General features: G+C 36.5%; 2 protein-coding genes across 6 annotated transcripts in view; one reads left to right on the top strand and one right to left on the bottom strand.

Annotated features, from left to right (window-relative positions):
- LOC145986463 (uncharacterized) overlaps window positions 1–18,644 on the bottom strand; it is a 199,620-nt gene that overhangs the window by 143,451 nt on the left and 37,525 nt on the right. The gene's annotated exons all lie outside the window — the stretch shown is intronic.
- Window positions 1–18,644, top strand: part of LOC145986462 (uncharacterized) — a 120,030-nt gene that overhangs the window by 85,526 nt on the left and 15,860 nt on the right. The window contains exons 10-15 of one of the 3 annotated variants that reach the window (XM_083120500.1): window positions 572–775; window positions 2,398–2,508; window positions 3,298–3,489; window positions 4,362–4,664; window positions 6,245–6,359; window positions 8,425–11,223. In XM_083120500.1, coding sequence (XP_082976626.1) covers window positions 572–775; window positions 2,398–2,508; window positions 3,298–3,489; window positions 4,362–4,664; window positions 6,245–6,359; window positions 8,425–9,623 — 2,124 coding nt within the window. In that variant the 3' untranslated portion in view covers window positions 9,624–11,223. Of the gene's footprint in view, window positions 1–571; window positions 776–2,397; window positions 2,509–3,297; window positions 3,490–4,361; window positions 4,665–6,244; window positions 6,360–8,424; window positions 11,224–12,054; window positions 12,160–18,644 lie in introns of those variants that run through there. The other 2 variants (XM_083120501.1, XM_083120499.1) reach the window with 2 other exon arrangements.

Genomic DNA, 18,644 nt, shown 5'->3' on the forward strand with positions numbered 1-18,644 from the left:
ATAAATACCTTGGAGTTTACTGCGAGTTTCATATTTAAAGACTTCTGATTTGTTAGAAGCACCTAAGAAAAAATTGACAAAACTCAACCTATTGTGTCTGTAAATCAATATATAAAACGTTACACTGCTTGTTTCTACAATTATTTGATTAGCCTAGATAATGGTTATCATCTTATGAATAACGAAGTTAAAATGTGTATGTTTCAAAACCAGATTCCTATACAGAGAGTAACTCGGGCTTCAATACATCTCGGTTAGAAAGTACTCTTTGGGCCTCCCCTGCTGTTATGCTTTACTGAAGGTTTCCGTAGGTATTGGTGTCTATATAGGGTGATCAGAAAAAGAACTGACCGAAAGTATTAAGTAGTTAGTACAGGGAGCCACCCTGTGCAATTGCCTGGAACGAATGAAAAAAACTGGAAGGACATTCACCGACGTGGTTTCACAATCTCTCGAAAATAAATCCATCGCCATTAGTTCCTCCTTCTGTACACATGATCAGCAATTAATGTCTCATTGGTACTGTCTTTGAATGGTCAATACGCACCTAATACCAAATTTACTCTTTCAGGACCGCATCTCAAAAATGCATGCTGCGGCAGGAGCCGGTGACCTACTGGAAGTCTCCCGGTTTACAGATTTGAACAAGAGACTTGTCCTGGCGAGGGATGAACATGGGGCTCAGCCGCTACATAAGGCAGCCTTAGGAGGCCACACGGATGTAATTTCTCACATTAAGGACATGTTTCCCCAAGGAGTCCGAATGCAGGATATGGTACGTTGATCCTTTATACTTGATTTGGTTTATTTTCCTTTGCTTTTCTGCAACTTTTGGCTTATCTCGAAGATGAATGATGATATGATGAAACACTCTCAAAAGAACACCCATTGTCAGGCCGGGATTCGAACCCGTGATCCTTAACGCTGTGCTAACCACTCCGCCACGGAGGACGGCGCCCTTTTGAAATAAACCTCTAAAAGTTTTGCCGAAAGGAAAACATAGTTTTAATAATCAACATGGTGCTCAAATACGTCACACCTTTTTTTTTGAGCCATTGAAAAGTTAGCTAAAAAGGCGAAATAAAAACCGAAGGCACATTTAATCTTGGAAGCTGGTTCTCCTGAAGTGCTTCAAACACTACAACGTACTTGTAGAAAGAAATTGTATTTTTGTGTTCCCTTAGTTTGTCACTTATCTGCCACTTTAGGTTCATCGCGACAAATGGATGATGATTAGATGCGAAGGCACACTTACAGACCGGGACTCGAACCTGGAACCTCGGTGACGATACCATGTGTCAATCACTCAATGATTATAAAGGAAAGAAAAACTCGATCAAATGAAAGTTTTTTAAAAAAGGGACCAATTATGGATTTAAAGCACAAGGCGATACTTCTATTTCCCTATACTGCCTACTGATGATTTCGCATGCAGTCCCTGACAACAAAACGGGGAGGGGGGATATTCCCCATACATAAACGTGCGATAATTATTTTGCTTCGTAACAAACAATGAAAAATTCACATTTAGTTTATTGTAAATTATATTTTATAGAAACATTGAATTTTGTGATGGTAGAATCAGAATGAAACGTGTGATCGTTCATCTATCTCTAAATCATAAGTTTTATCGCCACAGCAACAGCAACAAGACCATGTGTCCCATCACGGGTGATTTTTATCCACTCTTGACCACCTTTACAAATTTCCTTCAGGATCCCCTTAATATTATAATATGATAATTACCATTCCATCTTTTACTTGGCCTTCCTACAGGTTTCTTACAACCAGATTTCGGTGGAAGAATCATGTAATATTTTCTGTCCTCTTCCATCACGTACATGACCTGTCCACTGTATTCTTCTTGATTTAATCGTTGTAACAACATCAAAGGATGGATATAGATTAAGCTGTTCTGTATACCTGTTGCTTCATCTCTTTTAGGTACAGATATCTCCTTATTTTCAAAAATCCTTAATTTATGTCCCTCTTTAAGTGAAAAGGGGTATTAAAAAGAAAATTAAAATATTTCTCACAATCAGAAATGAACTTTTTCAACGGAGAACGTGCACTTGAAGTTTTGTATCAACAAAAGTTCAGAACTTTCTGTGTTCATATTTCAAGGTTTTCGATGTGATACACTTTAAAAGTAAATTTAAAATGTTTCATTATAATAAGAATAGCACACAGTGTAATGTTTTATATCTACTTATTATGTTTTCAATTCCCAATATTATACTTTTTTAGATTTAGGATAAAAAAAAATCAATCAGTTGAATAAACGATCTCAAAAATAAAACAAAATAAAATCGACAAATCAGGTTCCAACCTGAGAGTGACAAAAACCATAATTCAAATAAAATATGGATAATATGTATCATTAATGTAATTTTGCAGGAAGGAAGAACTGCACTGCACTGTGCTGCAATGTGCGACGATGTGGACAAAGCTCATTACAATTACGAGTTTTTGGTTGATTCCGGTGCTCCTGTAGACATTAAAGATTCGGTAAGTGATTTTACAAGCACTTTTGGGCATTTACTTATTTTCATCTGTCAGATCTTGCAAGTTTAATGTCTTTGGCACTACTAGAGATGGACTAATACAAAAACTTCAAATTACAAACATAAAATTTTCTGGTACAGACTTGAGGATCCATCATTATTGGCTCATGATCATTATAAACAGACTAATCAGTCATATATCTAGATTTGTTAAATGCAAGATTGGGAAATTTTCAACAAGTTTTCTTTGCCATGGTTGCATAAATTGAATGCAAAGAGATATATCTTAATAAATTATTATATCCATTATATCCAAGGTTTCTTTCTGTGTACTCATATTAAGTTCTAAACACATGTATATAAACCTGATGTATAATGTTGAAGGAAAATGGTTGGAAAACATTTGATTTTCTCATTTGATTACAAAACTAAGATATTTACTTCAAAGTGTCAAATTTTGTGTATTTTTTCATACTGAGTGATGCTTTTGGGTAATCATGATGATCATACAAAATTCATGAAGGTGCACCCACAAAGGAACACTCAAGCCCAGGCCAAGACTTGAACCTGGAACGTTCAGTGGTGAGATCATGAGAATACCACTCAACCACTCAATGCAAACAGCTACTGAGATGGCTGTAAGAGGGTCAATAATAATAATGCAAATGGCTTTGCTCCTAGAAATATGAATTTATCATAACCCATTTACAATCTACTTTTTTTTCCCCTAAAACCACATGACTTACAAGTGAAAAAAAATGATTTTATTTTTATTTTTAATCCATTCTTACAGAAAGGGAATTTGGCTGAGTTCTACTTGACAAGGCAAGGTGGTGGGGACCGTGAAGTGGGCAGGTTAATTGCAACTGGAAACACAGAGCAACTGGCAGCCATGATTCTAAATGGTGAAGGTGAAAGGCTCCTTGGCCACACCTCCAGCAATCCTGAGATGCAGAGCTTTTTGGACAATGTGCCCCACTACTTGGTAAGATAATGCACCATTTACTTTTTAAATTTATGAATACTAACTATAGTCCCACATGCAAAGTAATTAATATTGATCAAAGACCAACAGGTCTCCCAGAATCCAGGGTTTAATCTCTGTTGGTTGCAGATAATGGTTCTTATCCCAATGTAAACTGTAGGTCCAATCCCAATTTGCTTATGTGCTTAAAAAACCAACTTTGGCTTGGTCGTATGCAAAATTCACATACAGCGCCTTTCATAAACATGTACATATAATGTGGAAAATGACACTCAAATAAATTAGACTTATTGTACTTTATGAAAAGAAGTTATAATCAGTAAAGAAAAGAACAGCCCATTTGTAGTTCATGCATGCACAATATCCTACGAGTTACAGATAAATAAAGTAACTGTAAACAATTACTTTCAAACAAATGATAACTGAGTTACTCTGAGTGAAGTAACTGCAACTCACTTTTGAAAAGTAGCTTTAAAAAAACTGCCTGAGTATACACACTTATTTATCTGTTCAATGCTGAACTGTAATACTGTTTTTGAGTCACCCAATTAGAATAGTAAACTAGTGCTGAGAGCATGGGCATAACTTGGGACCTAATTTTGAGGGGGTAGAATCAAATCTGGGACTTAACTTTGGGGGGGGGGGGACTCGAAACTGTGAAGTTTGCGAAATTACAAATGTTATTCTGCATTACTTTGCTCCTCAGGTCAACCTAACTTGTAAATTTTAATAAACATGATTTTCTTTATGGGGGAGGGGGTAAGTGCCTGCTTGCTCCCGCAAAGTTATGCCTATGGCAGAGAGATGTAATACTAGTTACAAATGTGATAACTGTATTGTACCAAAAGTAATAACAAAAAATTATTTCCCAGGCAAAGATTCAAGCAGTCCATGACTCAGCATCACAAGGGAACCTCAGGGACTTGCAAGCCAATCTGGACAGACGTAAATTCGCATGTGCCAGAGACAGACTGGGTGCCACGCCTCTACACAAAGCAGTGTTGTTTAATCACACAGAGATTGTGCGCTACCTTGGTGGTCGATTCCCAGAAGCTCTTAATGAACAAGACCATGCTGGAAGAACCCCACTTCATTATGCAGCCACAATGAAGGACAATGGACATTACTACAATATTCTACTAAACCTTGGAGCAAATCCATCAATAACAGACAATGTGAGTATTGTCCCCACATTCATACAGTTAGTAGTATCGCGTAGGAAGAGAAACAGATGTATCTCCTTTGTCGACTGTTACAGAGACTCCAGACAAACATGAAAACAAGAAATAATGACATTCATAAACATCCATGCCCAGGTCAGGATCTGAACCAGGGAACTTTGGAGGCAGGTCAGGATCTGAACCAGGGAACTTTGGAGGCGAGATCGACAAGCAACCACTTCACATGCTAGGCCATTAAACTGGTTGACATTCAATATATCAAAAGAGGATATTACCTAAATTCTCACAAAGTTCAAATTAAGTATTATTTCTAGTCCTGGCAATATAAATATGAAATGTTAAAGAGACTAAGACATGCCAAGTTTACCATATTGTTATATGAGAATAAATTGAAATAGATGTTATTTGTGTTGGTAATAAACATAAAATTTGATATCCCTTGCATATGGGTAAATTAACACATCAACAATAAAAGAATACAGCTATATCCTGTGCACTGCACCATGTCATGCAGGCACATATGGAAAGGGGGGTGGGGGGTGGAGGTAATGCCTCACACATTCTCGACCTGTCATTCTGGAGCTGATGTGATCAGTACAAAGTTCTGGCCACTTTTACACCCACAAGTAGTAATTGATTTGCGACTGGGTGAACCCCAGAGGCACTTTATACAGGGAATTTTTCAAAACAGTTGCAACCGAGATCACCCATTTTAGGAATCGAATCTGGGTCTTCTATGTGACTTTCGCATGCCTGGTTGTGGCACCATGGTTCTTATAATCAGCAAGGCCATGATAAATGATTCTACTGCTGGACTGCATTCATGGAACTAACACAACTACCAATAATAATATTGGTATTGTCATTGTTAATTTTCATATAATAGGTCAATATTAAGAAGTACCAATACATTTAATGAGTGCTGCAAAAATTGGAAAGTAGTTAACTGTACATCGGAAACAATGAAGTTACACTTGGAAAGATGGTAGCAATTTTCTTTCAACTCTTTGCCAAGGATTTATGACTGGAATGAAAACAGTTAAGACATTTTTCTCATGATGTTATGTTAGAATAAACGGGAGACAGTATTTCACTGTAAATATGTCACGATCTGACATACTTTATGGTCAGATCTTCATTTTCTACTAGTTAATTCATCAAGTGGTTCCACACATTTTCAAAATTCCAAGAATGAGAACATTATGTCAGACGTTACATAATGTAAACTTAGCGACTAAAAATTTCTCCCTAACTTTCAAAGGTTATTCTTGAGTGAGGTATGTAAAATTTAATAACAAAACAGAATAACTATTCATATCGTATCAACTGTGAAAAAAACAAGAAAAACAACTGTGTCAAGTGTTGAGGAAAAAGCCTCCTCAAAAATACTAAAATAATTATTTTAGTATTATTATAGCTACTATTCAATTATATGTATATCAAAGGCCTGTCCCCTTGCAAAAATTTATTGTAATGCCCATGGTAAGAAGAAAGAAAATTGATAAAATGCAGAAGGCTAAAATTTTCTTAAAAATAAACAAACATGCCCACTGAATACTAATATTGTTTTGCAGCGAAACCACACAGCAGAGTATTACATGAAGAATCCAGATAAACTGACCCACAAAGACCTACTTCTAGAATTTGGTGCACCTGCTCAAATTGCAGATCAGGCTCTTAACAACAAAGGTAAGCAAAACAATGATAAATGCTTTTAAAAAAATCCCAGACTGTGAAAATGAAAAAAAAATAAGAAAGCCACCTAGAAATATATAGTTGTAATCATATAAAGGAAAGATTACCTAGTAAGCATGAAGAAGTGTGTGATAATGTACAGCATGAGAGAGGGGAAGGGGAGAACCAACACCACAAAATTGTCACAGCTATAAAAACTAGTTTAGAACAGAAATTTTAAATCACATAAATTTAAGAACTTCGGAAAAACTATTGTAATTAACTGTAAAAGTTTAACTACTTTATGTCAAAATGCTCTAATTCTGCACATGTTTTTAAAAATCCATAAAGTGGTAGAAAATTTACCACAACTGTCTTCATTTACAAGTTACAGTATTTGCAGCATACATATAAAGATTGTATCCACTGTTGTTGTTGTTTTGTTTTATTTATTTATTACCAATATTTTAAATGTTGCTTCACATTTACGACATTACAGTTGTGATAAGATGAAACTGAACTACTGTGACAATGTAGATAAGGAGATACTGAACAACATGGAAAAAGAACACAACCCACTTAATATTTGCAAAAAATCAGTAGCTGTAGATACCTCTGAATTATTGTGTGGAGGGAGTGCAAAGTGTGTATAATTCACTAATATCATACATACACATAATACGTTTTTTCTTTATTATTGGGATCACATCCCCCCTCTCTATTTTTGTATCCCTGCTTCTGAAGCTTGTGAACAATAGGATGGTGCCAGGCAAACAACTGATATTTTTGTAACTGCAATAAAAAATGCATCATATTCTACGCTGGTTTAAAACACAAGTATCCAGAATGATGAAAATGGAAGATGGATATTCTTATGAACAGGAGCAAATCAGCTATTATTTTGAATGTTATCTGTGAAGTAAAATAACCTAATTTAATCCTTCAGCATCCATATTTGTTATTCGCTGAGTGCTGCATGTCAGTTCTGGCTATAATGATCTTGTGTGTGCATGTACCCACACAAAAATCAATTGACTTGATAGGTATCTCTCTCCCTTCATTTCATTTCCTCCAATTCCAGGGGTTCCTTTCAGGGCTGCTAATATTCCTATCAGCATATGTCAACAGGTGAATAACTAGGAAGAGCAACGCATAGCGTTACACAAAATCAGGAAGGATACTTAACAAAACTTGCAGGGTTAATGATGAGGGAAAACGCTCAAAATAAAAATAAAACCAAATACCACCCTTGAAATTTCTATAATATTCTCTACTACAAAGTTGTCACATTCTTAAAGAAACTTTTTTCCAATGTCCATAAGGTTTATATTACTAATAACTTCAACTGAAATTTAGCTCTTATGGCTTTCATAATAGTTTGATTCTAAACTGAGAACACATATTTGACTAATTGTAAACAATGAAAGATTTTGCTTTCATGAAGCTTGCAAATAACAAACACGAAACTTTTCGAATGACAAAATTATGTCATTAGGTCAACCATTAAATATATTAACTTTCATAACGTTCTATAGTGAATATAAAAAGCAAAATATGGCCACGGTGGCTCAGTCGGTAACGTGTCTGACAACCATGCTAAAGGTCCCGGGTTCAATCCCCGGCCGGTTCAAATCCAGGAACTTTTCTAACGTTGGAAGCGGCCCAGGCGCCCACCCAGCGTCGAATGACATGGGTACCTGGGGGAAACCCTGGGGGGTAAAGGTGGTCAGGGGTATGATGCTGATCACATCACCCCCACTCACGACCAAATCAAGAAAGTGTGGGGCATTACCCCCACACCCCCTATACGTCTTCATGGTGTGGTGCTAAGCACAGGGGAGCACTTTACCTTTTTTACCTTTTATAAAAAGCAAAATAATTAAGAATAATATTAAATATGACCGAATCTTTGATATAGTTCGGGAGGATCATATCAGACTCAACAAATTTTTATTAGCCAAAAAAAAAAGTCACGAGTAATTTGTCTGTAGAACAAAATTGTGTATTTCTTAGGGTCTTTTTTACAAAAAATTAAAATTTTAACATACATTTTTGTCAATGTCTTATGATTCTTTCTCAGTACCAGGAAATACTTCCGGAAGACGAGATGTTGACAACCAAACACTAGCATCACTTGAACGCTGCTACAAATTGGTTCACGGAGCACCAGATGAATTCAACTCTCTATTACGAAAACACTTAACCAGACCCATATTTGACAAATTGAAGACTCGTTTGACACGGATGGATCATTCGTTGCTTGATGTCATACGGCCAGGGGTGAAACAACCAGATGCTGAAATAGGCGTCTACATACCAGACTACGAGAGTTATGTAGTCTTTGCGGAACTTCTAGAACCAATAATACGGGACTGTCAAGATGGTGCCGGACCTCCGCATCGTCACCCAAGACGCATAGACTATGGTGATCCAAATGTGTTCCAAGATCTGGACCCTTCTGGGAAATATATTTTATCCACGCGCATACAGTGTTCTCGCAATTTGGCTGCATACCCACCGCCTGCAAGTTTGAGTAGAGATCAATTGGAAAGTGTGGAGCAAGAATTGTCACTGATTTTCCCCATGTTGGCAAAGGCAGAACTGAAGGGCACCTATCACCAGCTAGCAGATGTTGAAGATGAAGACTATGAAAAGTTGGTGGAGAGTGAATTCCTATTTGATGATAGTGACAGGTTTCTCAGGGCTGCCGGTATATTCGATGAATGGCCCCATGGAAGGGGGGCCTTCTTCAATGAGAAAATGAATTTATTTGCTTGGATTAATTATGAAGACCATTTTAGGATGTTTGCTACTCAAAATAATGGGAAAGTGAATGAAATTTACGGACGTCTGATTTCTGCTATGAGAGAAATGGATGCTGAGGTCCAATTCAAACATGACAAAGTGCTCGGCTTCCTCACTGCAAGTCCGGCAAACCTCGGAACGACGTTCAGAGTGTCTTCGGTACTTCATCTCCCGAAACTTGGTAAAAATTTCGAAAAGCTGGAGGAACTGTGTGATTCGCTTCACCTTCACCTCGAAGACATTTCTCAACAAAAACCATTGTTCAATGAAGTTTACAAAAAAGACATTTACAAAATATCAAATAAATCAAGCATTGGGACTACTGAGTTTGAAATCATGCAAACATTCTACAATAACATTTTAAACATTCTTCACCAAGAGAAGAATGGTTTGGGATCACCATTTAAAGGAATATTTTCAAATATGTTTAAAAAGAAGCAAAATGTGAGTGATTCAGTCACAGACCAGTTTTAGTGAACTATGTTGTTTGTGCAGTATTATGCAATGCACAAGATGTTGCAGATTAATGTAAATGGCAGAGAAATGATATAACTTCTTTTTTACATAAACTGAATAGCTTTTTATATAACAAATTGTAACATTCACAATTGTGCCTTCCAACTTGTAGCTTTATAAGCAATGTATGGTCTACAAATGTTTATGTACGTATGTGTGTATGTCAAAATTTGAATTGTTAATAGGCAAATTATCAAATAAATTGTAAGAAAGAAATCCCCTAGATGTTAGACAAAGCACTTTGTGTACTACACATTTAACAGCACACAAACCATGTTTTTAGCAACTGTGTTCGAACATAAGAAATAGTTGGCATAATTTAAAACAGAATGAAAAAATGCATTTGGCCCTGTCTTTTAGCAACTCACTTCCTAGTTAAATATCACAAGATGTGTGTTCTAAAAAACTAAATTATGTCAGCAGAAGTAACACAGCAGCGTTTCACATGCTAGCTAGTCTCGGTTTTTGTGCACCATGAAAAAATGTAACAAAAAAATATGCACATAATTCCAAGCAATGTACACCCAAGATTTTCCGAATGAAGAAGAAGAAAGCATGATTTCATTACAAGTTAGTAAAGCTTTTTTTTGTACACAATGACTGAATCACCATGCCAGTGCATTGTTTCCTCTTTAGTTTAGTTAGGGTTTACCTCAAGAATTTAGTATGAAGTGTACAAAAGCAGCAAATGATTATGTTTATAATCTGGAAAACACTGTACTATTTACAACACAAGGATATAATTAAATTGTAATCAGAAACTCTTCTTGTGCATCTGATTTTATTATCCATAAAAAAACAAACAAGAAAAGCATTTGTTCTTCTCCTGTTTTGTGTCATACCTGATTTTCTGACTTATATTTGCAAGTCAATATTACATTGTCATTTTCCCTATGTTCGTTAATCTTTTCAAAGTCGCAGTTGAGCATAGCGCAATATATATTCATAAAGAACTGTCCACTACCAGCTGGTTTCACAGAGGCTGTTGAAAGGTTTTTGCGCCAAGGATGAAGTCTAGGTTAGTAATTCAACAAATGCTTCTGAAGTTGTGTTTCTGTGTGAACCTCCACCATCTCAAGGGTGTGTTAATTTTCCTCACCAATTCTGCTGGCATGATGATTCTCTCTGTTGTGTGTCCATGCCTACTTCTGATACAAGCAAGCATGCATGCATGATTTCAAGAGATACTGCTGTTTATGGAAGAAGCTACCACTAATATCCATCACGACATAATTTGACAAGACAGAAATGACAGATCTATCTAAAACTTAATAAGCAATATATTCATGCTTACATGCACAGTTTTATAAACATTACAAGTGTGAACTTTCACTGTAGTCAGAAATGTTCAGCCTAATAAAAAGTTGAATTTCAGTCAAAATATATTATAATGGAAGCTTGTTACAATTTGCATAATACACTTGTTTTTGCAGTGTACATTATTTCCTTTTCTTTGACAGTAAATTTCATTCTGTTTTCTCATAAATTGTTAAAACAATTGTTATCCTATAACATAAACTTAATGATATAATTACAAATAAATATATCTCCTGATGAATTACAGCGTAATTATAGTGAAAAAATGCATGAGTAGGTTTACTTACATTGCATGGTTTGTTACAATTTGAAACATGCACATTTTACCTTTAAGAACCATCACGTTACTACACAAGGTTAAACCATTAAACCTTCTTGACATTAAAATATTATTTACACTTAAAAATGCATGTTTCACCTTTAGTAAACATTGTACAGTGTGAAAGCCATTTTCTTCCCAGAATTATCCAGGAAAAAATAATAAAATAAATCAATTATTTTTTTTTTATTCAATGCATTATTTAAATAATTTCTTTACAAAATGCTATATTTCAAGATTGTAAACATTTAATTTAAGATGTGTACAGGTAATGAATGCAATTCCATAAACTAACTGATTTACTTTCATCAAAAGTTTATGTAAGAAAGTATCATTTCTTTGTCATAAAACATGCAATCCGGTGTTACAATAACATCACATCACAGTGGTAATAACTCTAAACAACTTCAAAACAGCTAAATTCAAAAGAAAAATAATAAACCATAAGGACTATATCAATATTATGGCATCATAGAGTAAAAGTTATTTATTTTCTTAATGTATGTACATTTACATGGAGCTTCCATTACAAAAAATGTAATTTCCACTTTAAATGTAATGCAAAAGCAATGCAAAAAGAAGGCTTTAAATGAAACATAGGACTTTTCTATTAAAAACATGCCTGTACTCTCTATCTTCACCATTCATTGTTTAAAAAGTACACTTTTCTTTAGAAACAACGTGTGCAGCACATTTTAGTTACTAATAATCACTTATTAGTGACATACAATAATAACAATTCTGCTCTTTCAGCTCCACAGCCCGAGCCACCAAAAATTCTACCACAGAAATTGGACTCCTCTTCTCAATCGGAGTTCCCTGTTCTTTGGACCGAGGAAGGGCAATACCTTGCAACTTGTAAGTTCATATCATTCTTGGTTTAGTATAGCTATGCAATACTTTGCGTAATAAATTTACTTAGACTGCCATCTGCAGGAAGTTTATTCTAGATGCAAAATAGTATGAACAAAAAGAGGTATGCATTAACTATTCTTTTAGATAGTCATCACAGACATTGAAGCATTTGTGGTACAGCTTCGGAAGGTTCACGAATCAATGTCAGCAAAAATGTGTCTTTCTTACAGACTGGTAAGGAATTGTGGTGATTGTTTCATTGGTATTTGGTTGTTACTACCAAAGGGTAAGCTGTTAATGCTGAAGGTGGTGGCACCCAAATACACATTCATCTCCAGCATACATCACAGTTCGCCGATGCAATGGAAGAGACCAGTATGCTCAGTTGTACCATCACAGAACCCACACTGACAGTATTTTTCTGCACCGCAATATGCTGTAAACAAATTTGTGAGCTTGCACATGTTCGATCCCAATTGCAGTGGCAACATCATTCACAGTCAAATGCCTATTCCATCTTCAGTGATGGCTGCATAGGTCCTACCCTCATCCATCAAACTTCAAACTGATGGCACCATCAAGACACAATGTGCAACGACAATCTGTCAGGACCAGAAACTTACATCAGCTAGATATGAATTTCAGCACCAGATGTTCCGCATGTACATTTCTCCTTCATCAGGGCACACACAGTTCGGTGCTCCCTCTCTTCATAACCCTACTAGGCCTGGTGCCACTTGCACAATCTAGATCATGCATCATAACTCGACTGGGGGAAAGGGTGGGACGGTGACTCTATAACCACATCCTACTTTGTGCTCTAGTAATAAATACCACTTCAGGAAACTGATTTTCGAACTGTCTCTTGTAAATTTATAAATGTTGGATAAAACATTGCAATTCTGACTGAGTTATTATCAAATTAGCAGTATGAACTGATACATAGGGAACTGATAATAGAAAAAATCAGTTCCAACTTAATCACTTTTACCAATCACAATTTTTAATATATTGTGGGTAAGCAAAACGCTAGATTGTTTGACACAAAAAATGTATTTTAAAATACCAAACTGATTAATAACATTAGCACATAAATGACTGTGCTAAACTGTGATAGACTAAAATAGGGGGTGAATTTATGTACGTGTACAGTAAAGAAATGCATGCAAATATGAATTAAACAGGCAAAGTATGCACTAAAACTTATAAATGCATGCCCTAAAAATTGTGTATTATGGTGGTGTACATATAGATGCATTATCAATAGGCCTCCCCGATGGCGCAGTGGTAGCGTTGCCACCTTGTAATCTAGGGGTCCCGGCTTCAATACCCGATGGAGGTGCATAGTGGTTCGGATCCCACTTGAAACTGTAGGTCCAGTCCCGACAGTACCAGCTGCCTGCCTATTCGCGCACTCGCATGTGCACAGCCAAATAAATGTGCAATGTAATTGATTTTTATTATATTTATTCATTGAAAGCCATTTCTTCAAAACAGCAAATGTTCCTGGGCCACATCACCTTTCATTTACTTCCTTACAACAGCTTTTTTGTATGAGTAACTCGTGATGAATGGGCATGAATGCAATTGGGAAGTGCACAGAGCTGCACATTGAAATGACACTGTGTTCAATGGTGGGTAGAGGAAGCAGAAAGGCTCTTATGGCTTGGATCAAGGACTCGCTTCACACAAATAATTGTGACATAGTAGCTATGGACATGCGGTGTTCCCTCTTCTTCATGTAATGTTGCAATCTCACTCCTTGCCATGTGAAGGAGTCGAGAACCCCCTCTCATTGCAAATTGAGGGATTTTTTTTCTCAGCAAGAAAAATTTTGATCCCTCTCAACTCACGCGGTTCTGAGCAAAGCATTCAAATTTGAATGAGGGGAGGTTGGGAAAGGAAGGGGAGACGGCATGGCGTATTCAACCATGCAAGGCCAAATGCGATGAGTGGAATATGTTGATGCAGGTGCTGGAAAAATAGTTTTATAAAATATCAGTCATTTGAATTAAAAACATTCACAATGTCGTAGTAATTGGTGCATTTAGAAGCTCTGGGTTGTATTTGGAAGTTAATGAAAATATCAAATAATCAGAGTTTAATCTTGTATTTTTGTCACAAAACAGTCAATCCAATTCTTTATTCAGTGCATGCAAGAATCTGTAACTTGTACTATATGTCACTGATTTGAGATAATTTTTGTAAAGGTGCTGGCAAGAACTAGTTATATTTGATTAGGGTTTGAGGATCCTCATTACAATGACTAAAGTGAATAAGTACATTAAAAATAGTAATTAAGTTAAGTGTACGATGAAATGTTTATGTGGCATTAAACTTGGGTTTCTGATGGGACATATTTACATTGAAGAAAGATAATATACATTATTAAAACATCGAAATTACACAAAATTCTGGCAGTATTATTATCCTTTACAAATCATAGCAGTTTATCGGTATAGCGTTGCGAGTGACTTTGTCAGGTCGTCGAATGCTGAATTTTCTACAGGTCATGAAAGAGACCAAACAACACATCTTCTCTGCTGATCGATTAAAAAAATCACTAGGGTATTTCGATTTTGTAATAAACCTTATTTTTAAAAATTTTCATGAAATATAACTGCTATCGTCTCATTATCAGGGAAAGTTGCATCATAACTTGGATTGCAAATGCGATTAGCAGAAATGGGCAAGAATAATTGAGTGGGAATAACAACACTTCTTCTGGAAGTGAGGCCAAGGTGCACACCCATAGACCCAGACCACGAGTCATCACTGAGTTCCGATTAGCCTTACTGTGCATAAAGTGGACTTAAAACACCAAATCAAACAATCAATCAATCAATGCACCAGTATTATGCAGGAAATGCCCCTGGAAACATTATTCCACGAATTGAAGGATTCCACATCTATAGACCCTTATTTCCTGCATGGTTAGCTAAAAAAAAAGGCCGATATTTTTTAAAAAAGAAAATGATAGGAGAAGAAATTTATTGTGATTGATAAACAAGTACATACCTTTGCTATTTTTTGACCTAGTCACCATTAACCTCCAGACATTTCTGATAGCGTGGCACAAGCTTCTGTATACCCTCTGCGTAAAAATCTGCCGCCTGAGAGTGTAGCCAGTCCAGAACTTATGTCTTGAGCACGTCACTGTCGTTGAAACACTTCAATGCTAACCACTTTTTCAGGTGAAGAAAAAGAAAGAAATCGCTGGGGGCAGGTCGGGGCTGTAAGGGGGATGATTGAATAGTTCCAATCGAAATCTTTCAACTGTGTCAACAGTATGAGAAGCTGTGTGTGGGCGGCCGTTGTCATGGATCAGAAAAATTCCAGAGCGTAGCATTCCTCTCCGCCAATTTTGGATGGCATGTCGCAGATTACTCAGTGTTTTGCAACACACCTCTGCTGTAATTGTTCGTCCTGGTTCCACGAATTCCACAAAAATCACACCCTTTTGGTCCCAAAACATGGTTGCCATGATTTTGTGAACTGATGGTGTTTGTTTGAATTTCTTCGCTTTAGGAGAACCAGAGTGCCACCATTGCATTGACTGCTGCTTTGACTCCCCAGTGGCGTACGATATTCACGTTTCATCCCCCGTCACTATGTGTGAAAAGAGGTCATCCCCATCCTCTACCCCCCCCCCCCCCCCAGCGAGCCAAAAAAATCAGTTGCAGCTGTCCTTCTTTGCTCCTTGTGAGCGTCTGTCAGCATTTTTGATACCCACCTCGCACACAGTTTGTGATACCCCAGGTTGTCAGTGCACTGTTTTCGAAGACACTTCTGGGAACTCTTTGGCGAGTTTAGATATTGTGAACCGGCGATTGGAACACACTTTCTCGTTAACGAGTTCCACCAGATCGTCCGTCTGAACACTAGGCCTTCCGCTACGCTCTTCGTCATGGACATTTGAACACCCTTCCCGAAACTCTCTGCACCATTGCCTGACCTTCCCTTCACTCATCACTGTCGGTCCATAAATGGCACACAATTCCCGATGGATGCCAGCTGCATTCTGTCCTTTGGCGTTCAGAAATCGTATGACAGATCTCACTTCACATTTGGCGGGATTTTGTATTACGGCAGCCATTTCACCTTACTGCTACTCGCACGTATGCAACCCCACTCTGACGAATCTATCTCTGTTGCAAGCACAGAATACTAGGGCATGCTCAACTTCATCAGTGTTGCCAACCCTGCATAAAAAAATATCGGCCCTTTTTTTTTTTTTTACATGCACCTCGTAATTCCTCAACATGGTGAAAATATATTGTACATATTTCTATTTTAATAATAAAAACGACTTGCAATCAAGAAATGATGGTTTGTTGTTAAGGCTATACATTAACACCTCATATATGCATTTATATACACCATAGATGTAACTTGGAGGTTATCTTCGGAGTTGATCGATGAAAAGCATGCATCATTACACGTAAGTAATGTAAGCACGTGCACACATGTGCGCATGCACACACACACACACACACACTTATATAGTCATTTTGCCCTTCTTTCTTCAAAGTACGTCCCTGTGTGTGTGTAATGTGTATGTATGTAGCATTGCTTTATATCCAAATTTTAAAATGTCATCTCATAAGGAAGTTTGTGAAATTGATACATGCATATTCAGATTCTTGCCTAATGATTTCTGCGTCTGTGGTGGAAATAGATTCTTTAATAAATGGGTGTATTGCGAGCCAAGCGAGCAAGAAAATTTTTAGAATTATTTCTTTGCAAACTGAAAATACGTATTATTAATTATATTTTATTAACAATACTTTCATTTTACATGTCTCATGACATTCACCTTTTACAAACTTTTTAAAATATATTGTTTGTTCCTTCAGTGGTCTGTTTACCTCGGCATCTGCTTCCTGCCCCTTCTGACCTCTCTGTGTAAATAATAATTCTAAGTGTTCTATGTTTCGAGTGAGCGCTCTACGATCACCGATTGAGATTAAGAAACGAAACTCTCAGTAAACTTTAGAGCATTTGGACATTAAGACTTTGAAATATAGTGTGTGGTCTTGGGGAGTGCCAGGAGGGGGCAAATATGAGACAAGTCATCAATTATTTTGTTACCCCAACTGCCTCAAAATTAGATTTTTTGATCTGTAATTTTCGCAGCAGTTAGGTCTCTGTATTGCATTTTTTCTTGACATCTTTTTTTTTCTTAACCTTTATTTATTCAACCATTACTTAGGTAAAGTGGAAATTAACAATTACGAAAATAAATATTTATTTAATGAAAAACCCCTATCAAAAGGCTAGTTAAGAGGAAAACTGAAGCTGTATCTATTAATGCATCCTGGACTGCATTTGAAAGACTAGAAAAGGCACTGGTGTCTGGACTCACAGCCAGTAAAATTTTATGTGGGACTCATGTTTTTGACGTTTTATTGAGTTCTTGACCTAAGGTACCTGAACCCAATATAAGGTTTGTGATTGTTTCTAATGGTGCACAAAATTAGAAAGGTATATAAAACTAATCACAAGATTAAAGAAAGGGCACATTTCTGACCGTTTACTGATAATAAAGAGTCAGATCCAAATATTAACACTGGTGCAGTGAAGATTTTGTTAATTTGTTGTTCTTTTCTTTACTTTTTCATGACTCATGATTTTCTTGACTGGCGGATACTCTGCTTAACATTATAACCTACCGCAAAAAGACTTTGGAAAATACACTTGGCGCTGTTGAGAGATTTATATTTCAAAATTCTAAGGAATTCAGGGTCCCACGAAATTTGTTGTGAACCACGTGTGTATTTTACCTTATAAGAAAACGAAATTACATGTACAAATAATCGCACAGTGTTGTTAGCTACAAAAGACTAAGACTGGCTTTAGAGCAATAAATAAATTAAATAAAATGACAAAAGTCTGTTTTAAAGACAACTTTATGCACAGGGACTTAACAAAACTTGACCTATAGCATAGATTCCTGTAAAAATGTGTAACTTAAAACAGGAATGCTAATGTTGATTGATTGGGCTATTTTATGTCGCTTCTCTGCCACTTTTCACTAATCGCGAGTGCTGATATGATATGATATGATAAAACCTACAAAGAACACCCATGACCAGGCCGGGGTTCTAACCTGGAACCCCCAGCTACGGAAGTCGGCTACGGAAGTCAGCTGGGGAACGCGAATGTGGTTAAGTTTCCTACACTTCCTACACTTATAACCTTATGCGTCATTCCCAAACACATTTCTCTCTCCATGTTATAGAGCACGTATTTACACAATTTTCTAAATTTTTATCCATGCCAAATTAACGATATTTTGGTTGATTCAAGTGAAACATTACATTTGATGTAAAAAAAATATGTTGCAGCAGAAAGTGTATGGTAGTGTTCTTCACCCCTTGCAATTTTACATATCTTTCAACAATTACTCTTCTCCAACTAACAACAAATCTTCATTAAAATAAGAATAAATGCCGACACCACCTTTCGCCATATGCAATCAAAAAATA

Source organism: Lepisma saccharinum, chromosome 4 (genome assembly GCF_977018435.1).
Source record: "Lepisma saccharinum chromosome 4, izLepSacc3.1, whole genome shotgun sequence".
Lineage (NCBI taxonomy): Eukaryota > Metazoa > Arthropoda > Insecta > Zygentoma > Lepismatidae > Lepisma > Lepisma saccharinum.